At 36.8% G+C, this 12,984-nt stretch overlaps 1 protein-coding gene across 1 annotated transcript; it reads left to right on the forward strand.

Annotated features, from left to right (window-relative positions):
• The first annotated feature begins 1,973 nt into the window (after window positions 1-1,973).
• Window positions 1,974-6,993, forward strand: LOC145229818 (uncharacterized). Its single transcript, XM_080095149.1, has 6 exons — window positions 1,974-2,286; window positions 2,540-2,678; window positions 2,897-3,027; window positions 3,878-3,972; window positions 5,300-5,343; window positions 6,054-6,993. The coding sequence occupies exons 2-6, from the start codon at window positions 2,547-2,549 to the stop codon at window positions 6,249-6,251; spliced, it is 600 nt and encodes a 199-aa protein (XP_079951275.1). The 5' UTR covers window positions 1,974-2,286; window positions 2,540-2,546; the 3' UTR covers window positions 6,252-6,993.
• Window positions 6,994-12,984: the final 5,991 nt, after the last annotated feature.

A 12,984-nucleotide genomic window follows, 5' to 3' on the forward strand; every position in this document is an offset into this window, starting at 1 on the left:
ATGCAAAGTCAGTGAGCGACATAGGAAACGCGCTATCAGGTTTCAGCAAAATTGCTACCAGCGCGAGTTTCCATATAAACTGGATCGTCATATCCGCATAATTAAAGCTTTAATTGGTTTGACGCGAACAAACACAAAACAGCTCTGCATAGAACCCAAATAAAACTTATTGCAACATTTGTTCTAACCCTAATCCGGATAACACTTATTGTAATATTTTTTGACTTAGATTGTTTTCTTATGGCCATGGCGCGTGACATATCGCTTGACGATTTTGTAGACTGTTTTTCAAGTAATTACCGTGCAAACGATCGCTTCGTGCAACAACTTTTTCAAAAGCTTCTCTAATTGTGCTTACGCGTGTGTGTGTGTGTGTGAGAAATAAAAAAGATCGAAACGAAAAAACAATCTCTGCCGGGATTACGCATTCGAAACGCAGCGCGCGCGCGAGCGCCGCGCACGAGACGCGCCGCTCATCCGATACGCAATCGAGCGCGACGCGCGTTCGCTCATCCAGCGATTTACCACAGCTGGTAGACGACGCGTTTTTAACTCATCCATAGAAACTCCACAGCAACAAAAAATGTTATAATAAGTTTTCTCGGGGCGCTGTGCTGGTCACAAAGGGACCTGCGCAAGTCTTTAAAACGACACTTCCTTTGGAATTCCACGTAAAACGAACAATACCTGTATAAATCTAACGGGCGCGAGCGCGCTCGCTCATCCGGTGAAACACGACAGCTGACACCAGAAACGCAGAGTAAAAAGTCTATGACGCAACTATTGGCGGTTTACTAGCTCGGTTGTTTTTTGAAAGTCATGACCCACTTTCTTGCAACAAACAAACAAACAAATGCATATATTTGACTACGTCAAAAACTTGCGCAAGTCTTACTTCCTTTGAAATTCCAGGTAATAAACAGGTCTTGCGCAAGTCTTACTTCCTTTGAAATTCCACGAAACACCTGCAGAACAACGTCACCTGAAACTTTCACCCAGGTAAGACTTCCTTCGGAAGTCAGGGGAAGTCCTGATCTTCAAGAATGGGGAAGTCCACATCTTCAAGACGTCTTCAAGATGAGAAAGTCGGAAACCAAGACGTAGCCAAGACTTCCTACGGAAGTCTTAAGACGTCTTCAAGGTCAAGGTCAAGGTAACCGGATGTCTTGCACGGAACCTGGGAATCTTCTCACCATCTTCCTACTACTAGCAACATGTCCCATTCAATCCATCAACATCGAAATTTGACTATGCATGTGATGAGCACTACACAGCGAACAAGTTTGGATGGCATAATATATACATTGTACATGCTATACCTTTGGATACACAAACTGATCCTAACCTACAGACATGAATGGTTTTTAATTATACACAGTGCAACTCCCACTATTTTCCAGTTTTTCAGGTTGTTCTGTACCACCAATGTATATGTTGCTTTAATGGTGAATGCTGTCAAATTTGTCGTAAGTTTTTAATAAAACTAAGTGAACCTGCGGCAACATGAAGTAGTCTACTACAACATGAAGTAGAAACAAATGCAGGATTAAAAAACAGCTACTATAGTAAGGGTGGAATTTACCGCACAATATTCACTTTTAAACATAGTACCTCGAGGCAGATCGACTGGTTACTATGCAAGGTGTCGTCTGATTGGTTTAATCAGTCCACTACGCTGATTGGTTATAAACTCACATGACCCAGGAAAACCCGCTTTGTGATTGGCTTAAAAAGCCCTTTGGTTCGAATTCGGAAACATTTTGGAAATATGCAACCAGTTCGCTGATCTCATAAAATTTCGTGAGATGGTTCGTTAGAACCGGTGTGAACCGGCTGAATCCCACCACTGGTTGAAACTTACCACCCAAATACTTAATTAAAAATGGTATCAACAACATATTTTTGTAAAGTTGCATAGGTTTTAAAACACAAAAATCAGTGCGACATTAGTCGAAAAGTTGTAAACAAATATTGCAAATAAAAGTTTACAAATGGGGACAGCCGCTGATTTCAGGGTATTTCCCTTTGGTAGTTGCGAATTTCACGGCCGTGTTGCAAAAAAATTGTAACTGGAAACACATGTTGTAAATTGTAAAAGATTTAAACAAGCTCCGGTCAAAATGATGGAGCGTCCAAATAATGGCCACAGGAACCCAAACGTTTTACACGGCGAGAGTTTATTGTCAGCAATCCCGTCAACGAAAGTTACCAAGTCGACATTCAAACTAAAACACGAACTGAAATTGTGGAACTGTTGGAACGACAAGAAAAACTTCTGGCAAACAAGTAAACTAATTTGTTCATTTTTTGTGTTTGTTGTTTTATTTTTACTAACAGTATAGATCAAATTGCTTTTCTTGTTAAAATGATCAGCATACTGTGTAAACAGCATACTATATAAATGTTAATTAAGATAAAGGCAGTGTGCAATGTTTCGACCTTCAAAGTCCAATCACCGGAGCTGGTGACACGACATAGGCCATATTGGTTAGCCTAGTAATTTAACATCATTACTATGTGTTTCAAACTTTGTTTTTAGACAGTTTATGTCAAAATTACCTGATGGATGCAAAAACATTAAAATAAAAGCTTCACTATTGAAAACAAGATTGCAAGAAATCGGTGCCGGAAGCAACAGCCATGTGGAATTGCAAACATGTACAATGGCTGTTGAAAATGTAAGAAATGTTTATGGATACTGGCGGTACCGATATGGTTGTGGTGTAATTTTTTATTCACTGTTAACTGACAGGAAAGTGAATATGTATCATCAGCCAAGGATGAAGAAATGTTGGAAACACAAAATAGTTTTGAAAGTGGTGATGCCAAAGTACAAATTTCATACTACATGTGTTGAGGTTACATTTCTGCTTAAATAAAAGTTTGTTCCATCTAGAAAATGAATGTTGATGAACTGAAAATTGTGGAAAGAGGATTTAATGAAATGTCGATCCACGAAGGTCCATTTTACGATGTTGTGAAACAAGCAAACGCCAAACGATCAAAATCAAAGTTTGTTTTAAACAGGTATTGTAATTTTTCTACACTTTTCATTAAAGTTAAAGTATTTCTCATGATGGAGTGGTTTAGCAAAACCAATTTCTGTTCACAAGGTGGTTCGTTCGAATTTCCTCTCAGCCAATTTTTTTGTTTCTTTGTCAAGTTTTTGTTTAAAGTCATTTTAGCATTGTTACTTCAACTTATTTTTGAAGTTACCATCTCCTAAATTCAAAACAAGTATTTAAAAAAAATTTAAAAACAAACCATTGATGATAAAATGACACAAACTAAATGCAAAATTGAAATACTGTAAAACTAAGTTTGACTGTAAAAGGAAAGTTATTTTATCACAAAACAGTTGGTGATTTAGTTAGAAACAAGTAGTCAAACCCATTTGTTACGCAATAGAGCCACATGGACACCATTTTGTGTCCAAATTAATACAGCAGCTATAGGGAAAAACACATAAATTGTCTGATTTTTACCAACTGGTGGGATTTAACGCGAGTTTGATAGGCCAAATCGAATAAAACTTTTGGGATCTAACATTTGAACGTGATAATGCACACTGAACGCAAATATTTAAAGTTTACATGAAAATTAAGCGGCCAAATTTACATGAAAAACAGCAATTTAGCTTTTAATATTGCGTTGAAATGTTAGAACCCGAAATTTTCATTCAATTTGGCGAATCAAATTCGCGTTTAAGCTTTCCAGTTTGTAAAAATTAGACAATTTATGTGTTATTTTTCTCTACCCACAGTATCATTTTGGACACAAAAAACTAGGCTTTATTGCATAACAATAGGTTGGACAACTTGTGTTTTATATAGACTTGCTTTGGTTGTAACAATTGTAATTATGGTTGTGTTTGCAGACAATTGGAGAAGGAATCTCATCAACTGGGGGAGAACAGTGTTTCCAAAAATAAACTTTTTAAGCCTGCAATGACAGCAGAAAACCCTGTTACAGGTGAATTTGCTACAAATCATTTTCTGCATTAAAACTAAACTGCTTCTGAGCTATTGTAACTTCAATTACCACAACACTGTTTTCATACAGGGCAGTTGTGAAAAAGTTTTGATTTGTAAAGTATGCGCCAATGTTTTTTCAAGGCTTGTTGGTTAAACATTTATATTGATTCCTAGTTTGGACTTTAAATTGTTCACATGCTAGTTGATGCAGGGTTTTGAGCATTTATCTGAATGCATACTGCTATCAGAAATTAGTCTTGCAAGTATAAAACCTAATCATCCAACAGTCAGTGTGTAACAGATAGCTAATTGAATGTTTTTTTTTATTGTTGATTAGAACAGTGCTCTTCAACCTTTTCCCCGTTGTATACCTTTTACAATTTTTGAGCAACTTTGTATACCCTACACATAGCAATTTATAAATGTACACAGAAAGTAACAGTCTACCAATAGGTACTTGCATGGTCGCGTGAATTATTGTTAGGCTATACAAGGCCAGGAGTACAAAACCTGTGGCCGTGAACATGTAAACTGAAATATTTGGATTTGCAAAACTAGTTTGAGGGGCTGAAAAAAATATTAACAGCCCAGAAGCCGCATGCTTGAGACTTTTTGTAAGCCTATGGGTAAACAATGCGAAAACAGGCATCATTAGCGTCACAATTTAGATGTTGACGTTATAAACAGTAAAGTCTGATCCCTAGACTGTTCTACGTAACAAGCTACAAATTAAATTGGCTATCAGGCACTGTTAATAAAGATTTACGATGCGGGCGTCACAGCAGAAAAGTTGTCCACCCCCTGTGCTACGTCCAGGACATTTAGCATACAAAAGTGTGTAAACGTAAGAAGTTGATTAATGGCTGGCTTGTTGCTGCATTCTTTCAGCGATTTGGACATGTGGTGCGGTGTTGACGTGTTCTAAATTTTTTGTATTCGCAATCCTTTACTCAAGGAATATTAAAAGTAAAATTTCAGAAAGTACATTGTTCAACCTTAACAGATACTCCAGGTATGCGCTTATTTGCTTTACAATTCACATGACGCAACAATCCCAACCTGACGCAATAATATTTACAACAAGCAGGTCAGTTTCACATAGGTCAACATGCTATGTCTTCCTGCAGTTCATAAAAATAGCGACCTTTAGTAACACTGACCTCAGCTGTATTCCCTTCGTATACCTTTCTTCAGTCGTATACCCTAATTTTGATGCGGTATACACTTGGGTATACAGTATACCCGGTTGAAGAGCACTGTTTTAGAACACATTTCCAGCCCTAAAGCTCCATCACCAGGGAAACTAACCAAGTTGATTTCTGTAGATGAATGCAGAACGCTTCATATGCAGCAACAAGCTATTGTGAAGGTGACCTGACTTTTATTGACAAAACTGCACCATGCAGAAATATATTTGTAATTGTAAATATGAAAAACTGACTGATCTATAACGATTGTACAAGTATTTCTTGAAAACAGTTGAACTATCTCAGTAAAATTTGTCAGATGACTTTATAAAATATTGCATGCTTATATCATAGCCAATATTATTGCTTTGTTTGGCCACCACGAAAACACTGTGTAAGTATTTAACAAGTGTTGGGCTAAAGATGAAACTTCAACCTCTACCAACATAGTCAATCATGATACCCCACATTCATGTAACAATTAGTTGCTACATTTGATTTCAAAACAGAAATATAACTAAACTAAGCTTTGCAAAACATCATGGCAAGAATGCAGATAAAAACGGTTGAGTGCACATCACTGTTGCAAGTTATTATGTAATTAAGCAGATTATGGAATTAACTAGTTTTAATAAGTAATAAGTTATACAATCCTCACCCATTAAGCAAAATTTGTGATTATCTGGTGGGCAATTAACCAGATTTGATCATCCCAAGTACTCAGGTTTAAAAGCAACAAGAATTTAATTGGAAAATACTGAACATGCATTTGTCCACCAGGTTGCATATAGAAGTTCTCGAAACAACAACTAGTATTCTGTTTAGCATTACACCAGTTGAACGAAAAGTTTTGTTAAAAAGAGTTTAATTCATGAAATTGTTTCCTTATTAGAAGCAACAAGCTGAATTGGCTGCTGAGCGACTTCTGGCAAAATACGGTGTTGGTGTTGGTAGAGTAACAATGGAAAATTCTCATTCACACACACAAGCTCACCCTGAAGGTGTGGCTGATTTTCATCAAGAAGAAACATCGGATAATGACGAAGATGAGGTTGTTGTGCACATGGATGACCTTGATGATGTAGATTGAAACTGTCAGTTGACCTTGGTTGAGCTATGTCTGCATGTGGTCGAAAAGAGGTTGGATTTGGAATCAGAATTATGACACTGAGGTTGACGAATCACAGACAAGACTTAATGAAACTTTTATCGCCATCAAACTATGGAGTATTCGTGTGACCACTTAGAATACTGCATGGTGTGTGAAATGTGAGAATACAAGCCCAAACAAGGGTAAATTCGACCAGATTGTAGTAATATTTCAATTACTGCAAAATTATGATTTTCATAAAAGCATGTTTCAGTCCTTTACAACTTTTTGCCGTGTGATAACATGCGCTCACAAGTGGTGTCATGCTGTATTTTGTACCACTGCTTTACTAGGATCAATTAAACCCATACGATTTGAACAGATTGTAACAAGATACAGATTTTGTCTTAGGTTGGTGTTTTTGTGGCCAGAAACAAATTCTGTACACATGGCACTGACTGGTTGTTTGTAAACAACCTTCTGAGAGTCTTTTGAATGGCAACACCTTGTTTTTGTACGTATTTACTTTGTACTATGTTTTTCTCACTACAGTCTGTCTTAAGTTCAAGTAGTTATCTTAAACTTTTTGTTTTGCATCTGAGCAATTAAGTGTCTGTTTTATTTTTTACAACTTTGTTGAACTTTATTTTGTCATTTTCGCTACCAGCAAACTTGTCTGTCACCTTTGATATTGCATCAATTTCATTGTTTGCATTGCTTCATTTTGCAAGTTACAACCAGAAAGTGATGCCCGATCAGTACATGGGCCCTGTTGGAACATTTTATCGATGGTTGGCTTACGAACATCCGTGGGGCACAAGAGTTGTTTACCAAGTGGCATTAGTTATTCATCTTGTTGAGGCTTGTTACACTCTACATCTGACAAACCGATACGGCATCACAGACACAGTCGCCAAGATAAAGTGGTTTCTGCAAACCCTAGTTTGTGGATTTTCATCGTGGATGTTGTTGAAAAAAAACTTTAAAAAACGAGACTAAACTTAACCACCAATGAAGTATGGTTCAGTATTTGTATGTAAACCATGTTACAGATTTTTGTGATTAATTGATCATAATTATTAGACCCACCAAACCTGCATGTTGTTAATGCCTTCCATGACAAATTTCCTGCCTCGTTGAGTTATTATTTGGTTTTACAAGTTCACTCTTGAGTACATTGTCAACTTAGTAATAGAAAACTTATGTACTATAGAATGTCAATGGCAAAAAAACTGCTTTTAATCCTGTGCATATTCTATATATTTCGTGACTACAATTCAGATTAATGTTGTTGGTTACTATTTACTATCTTTGGTTTTTTAGAATGCTACAAAAGTGAATTAGATGTTTTTGTGCACTTTCTATATTTCTTTATAAATCTATGTGTTGAAATTGGTTTAACAGCACTTAATTTTTTTAATCAATTTTAGATGTTTCAAATTTTTTTAGCTCACATATTTTAAATGCTCTCATCTCTTTTTAAAATATTTATGGGTCCCCTTTCCTGAAGGGGACACATTTTGATTTTACTCGATTTGTTTTGTTTTTTTCTTTTTTTTTCTTCCCTCAAGTTTGTCCACCCCACTTTGCCAAGAAATGTTTGATGGATTTGGATGAAATTTTCACAGATGGTAGATATGGTTATGTAGATGTGCCATTTGTTTTGTTTGACTCGATAGCCCCAGTGTTTACCCCACTAGCCCCCTAAAATGGGTGATTTTTTAAACAATGTCCGAATTGGATAAAATTTGGACAGTTTGTTCATTGTGCCATTTTAGGGCATTGTTTGTTGTGTTTTATTCTGTAGCCCCAATATTTACCCCACTAGCCCCCTAAAATGGGTGATTTTTTAAACAATGTCCGAATTGGATGAAATTTGGACAGTTTGTTCCTTGTGCCATTTTAGAGCATCGTTTCTTGTGTTTTACCCTGTAGCCCCAATATTTACCCCTCTAGCCCCCTAAAATGGGTGATTTTTTAAACAATGTCCGATTTGGATGAAATTTGTACAGTTTGTTCATTGTGCCATTTTAGGGCATTGTTTGTTGTGTTTTACCCTGTAGCCCCAATATTTACCCCACTCCACCCCAAAACTGGGTGATTTTTTAAACAATGTCCGAATTGGATGAAATTTTGACAGTTTGTTCATTGTTCCATTTTAGGGCGTCGATTATTGTGTTTCACCATGTAGCCCAATATTTACTGCTTAAGCCACGTATTGTTTATAAAACGTCCGATTTGGATGAATTTTTGATAGTTTTTTGAATTTGGCATTTGTAGCTGTCGAATATTGTGTTTCACCCTGCAGCCCTAATATTTACCCTACCAACCCCCCAAAATGGGTGAATTAATCAACAATACATTTTGACAGTTTGTATAATATGCCATTTTGATATGTCAGTGTTTTATGCTATTTAGGCACACAAACTTATAACAATGTCTCAATTGCATGAGATTTGGACAGTTTGTACTTTACATAACTTGTTTTTTTAAGTAACACTACCAATCACTGTGTTTGACTTTATAGCACCGTTTCTTATGGTTGTCTGTTTACAACTTTGCGGTTTTGGGGACCCATGGGTTTCTGCCTGCAGAAACAAATCAAGATTATAAAAATGTTGGCTAATATGGGACCCAATATAAATAAATATAGAGAATATATTACAGTTTGCAGAATAGTTTGTAGTGTATATGCTACAGTAAAATGTGCTAAGCCACCCTTCTAGTTTAAATTAAAAATGTTGCTCCAGTTTCAAAACAACTTTTTAGTTCCATTTCTTTATTGCAATTATTATGCAGTATTTGGTATTAACATTTGTGGCACAGTATATTCAATTTAGTGGTGTATAAATTTGTTTTAAAGCAACCATATGGATATGTATGATTATAATACATTAACTGACATACCTATAACATGCTATCATTAATATGTTTCATCACCATTATACTGCTCTTTAAATGTTTAGCAATTATTTAATATTAAAAAACAAACAATAATCAACAAAGCATGCCGCTTTGTAACAGCAATTTATGTGAGTGGCACTAAACATTTGTCACAATATAACTGGTGTAATTTTGTATTCAGGTTATTGCAAATTATTTTATTACTATCCTAAAAATGTATTATGTTGAAAAAATTCAGAGATGACAAAACAGGAATCAACAACATTTTTCAAGTCCCCACATATTTTGTGGATGTTTGCGGTTCTTGCAGGAATGTTTTTATGTCATTGCGGTTGTTACAGACCTCAATCTGTTCCGGACAAACACATGGGTCCTGTTGGTGCTCTCTATCGGTTACTTGTCTACACTTACCCCTCAGCTATACAGGTTATATATCACTGCGCACTTCTGATACATTTTGCAGAGGCTCTTTACTCCATACACCTCACTTCAAAGTACGACATTACTGACACATCAACCAGATTTAAATGGTTTGTTCAAACTTTGCTCTTTGGAGTTTTCTCATTAACTTTGATGGAAAACCAATCAACAAAAGACCAGTAAATACCATGAAGCCAATGACTTACCAACTTTTACCAAAGTAAAGTGATTTTTTTACTTGATTTACTTTTGTTGATGAAATCGCAAAATTTGTAGCAACTTGGCCCTTATTGAAAGTGAATATTTTAATTTTTACTTTGGTTTAATATTCTTCTTTTGTGTCAACTGTAACAGGTCTTACATTTAGTTTCTACCTTTGGGATTGTGTTTAGAGACCAGTAGGACATTATGTCATTAATTTTTGTTCAAACGTATATTGTTTCTACACATTTATGTATTGCATGTGTTTGTTTTTTTGCCCCAAAGCAGTGAATTCTATGTTGTGCAAAACTTGTCTGCAATAAAATCTTAACCCGACCGATTGAGCTGCAGTGCGTCCAACCACGAGGTTGACACAATGATATTTTCAACTAGCAACGTTTTGAACTTGCCTTAATGGGTTTGAAACCGAAACTGGACGTCGCCAAAATGTCCCAATCTTTAAAGAATTTTCAGTCAACAGAATCTTGGGCCCATCGTTGATTAAACGTTGCGCAGCTATTTTCTTGTGGTGATTGGTGCAGTGCAATTGTGTCGCTATGTTTTCTTACACCATGCGAAACTATTGTAACATAACTGAAAAGTGTCGGCGGAAATATTTAACTAAAAGTTTGTTAACGCAGCAACTGTATTTGACTGAAACACATTTTACACAATTACATCAAACTAACACAAATTGTCGCCAAGATGGCCGAGCGCACCGCTTTGTGTTCAGAAGGTCTTGGGTTCTAATCCTATCTCGGTCACTTGTGTTTCTCTGAGCAATAAACTTGAGCGGCATTGCTCCAACCCAGTAGTTCCCGATGGGTTGAACTAAATTGAAGTCACCAACTGCATAAGTCGAAAACATCAAATAAAAAAATGATCAACGGACTTGCAATAAAACAGGCGGCTCTACGGCGGACTCATTGTGTGCATTCAGGCGTTGCCCGCCCACCAAGGTTAAAAATAAACAAACAAAACCAGTGGATTTTCCTAGCTCAGACCGTGGAACTGGACTCTTCAAGCGGTTGCCATGGTGATACAATGCTATTCTGTAATCAGGGTCAGTCGGTTTCAAATTAAATTTTCTTTTGGGACCAGCGCTCTGAGCGGAGTCAATCCGTGTTGTCGAGATAAAATTGATTCATTGAGGTCGCTTCTATCCTTACATTTTAACCTTGATTAACCTAAAACGACAAAATCCTGCTCTCAACTACACGTCAATTTGGACAAAATTAATTTGCCAGTGGATGAGCTTAGATTGAGTTTTGCGCGGCACAATAGACTCTTTCGCGGCACAATAGACTCATTAATTTACACCTAAATAATCATTACTGTAGTGTGAAATATGTTTGCAGAAACGCTGCGACGGTCCCCATAGAATCGCTTGCAAACCTCTGTATTGAAACCGCTAAGTTACACGGACATGTCAAGTTTATAGAGCTCTTCTGGCAAATGTATTTTTATTCCGACGTTTCGACGTCCTATGCAGGTCGCCTTCATCAGGGTAAAGAACACCGAATGCGACCAGTACAGTGCAGATAAACAAAGGAGAAAAGAACTAAATGCAAACACGTCACAAGTCACAACGCAACGAAAACACCGCTCGATAACGAATGATCTCGTATCTACATGGATATGGTTGGGTATAAAAGTAATAAAAAGGGTTGCACAGTCGAAACAAACTCTGGTGATGTTGTGGCTCGATTTCGATGGTAAAAACCACTTCACGGTTTATGCAAAGTCTGCAATTTACAAGAGGAACATGCCATGCTGGGCCACTCGAGTGCGCCCCTGAGCTGAAACACTGCGCCTGAAGCCAAGCAGTTTTTAGATTGCTGGTTTCCAACCTTGTAGGCCAGGGCTACTCAATTAGTGTTGTGAAAGGTCCAGATGGAAAAGGAAAAAATGCCAAAGGTCCGGACACATCTGTAAGTAATGCAACATGTCTTAGCCAACTTTGGTTATGGGTAATGCGGAAAATCGTGATACAAAATTTTTCACATTTCTTAAGCCAAATGTTTCTGTCATCAAAACAAACGCTTGAATTAGGCACAGACCATAAATTAAGTTTTGGCACGACGACATACAAAACAGTTTATCTAGTTTTGCAGGATTACTTCCTAATCTAAGGTATAATAATTCAAAATTCAGTTATTGCGTCATAGATACAATTGTGCGCAAACAATCGCCGTTTGTTAATAGTGTATTGGAGTTTGGAAATACTTCATGCTCCTAGCAGTACTCCGAGAATCGCTATGCGGACTCGCGTTAACTGTCGCTACATAGCAACGATCAAGAAATTAACACACAATATAGCGAATGTGGCCGCAATCAAAAAACCGTCGGGGTCCAAATCCAACGCCCCAAAGGGCCGGATTTGGACCGCGGGCCGCCATTTGAGTAGCCCTGTTGTAGGCTGAAAGCAACGGGGCCATTTTATAAAAACATTTGTTCTAAAATACTTGCACTTTTCTTTTCTTGGCAACGACTGGTTTGTGGAGCAGTGAAGGATGAAACTTGAAACGTTTGTTTGTGCTTGGTTGTGATTCGCGCGAATTTGCGAACTAAACTCCCTCACATTGTTAGTTGGGGCATGAACAAAAGCAAAAAGCATTGAACCTGTAAAAACGAAATTGTGCTTAAAAAAATCTATTTGTGATGTCACAAGTGTTCGTATTGCGCAACAAAATATCGTGCTTCAAATGCTGTAACCGGTTCAAATTGAGAACTTGTTCCAAATAATATTAAAAGCTGTTAAAATTGTCTCAATTTATTTCTAGAAAAATCTTATGATTTGTGTTTAAATTGTGAAATCTTGGTTGTATTTAATTATATTTTGCATCAGTTTTATTTTAATGTTCTATTAATAACACATGCGTTTAAATAAAATAAAATGGATTTGGAATTTTTGTTGTGCAATTACTGTTGAGGAAACGTCAATTAATATCACCAATAGCGGGATTCCTGGAAATTTATTTTTGTGATCAATGTCAGTTCGAGCTGAAAAATTTTTGCTGCAATCAACAATTGGTTTGCAAGCTGTGTTTTGAGTTTAACCTAGTTGCCTACCACAAAAACTTACAAAAATATTTTTGCTTTAAAAAGTACTAGCCATCACTTCTGCGGCATTTGGCGTAAATATTTTGTGCGCAGAAATTAATTTGCGTATTAATTTCGCTCGAGAATGTAAACAGTGGAACAAATA

Source organism: Phallusia mammillata, chromosome 5 (genome assembly GCF_965637545.1).
Source record: "Phallusia mammillata chromosome 5, kaPhaMamm4.hap1.1, whole genome shotgun sequence".
Classification (NCBI taxonomy): domain Eukaryota; kingdom Metazoa; phylum Chordata; class Ascidiacea; order Phlebobranchia; family Ascidiidae; genus Phallusia; species Phallusia mammillata.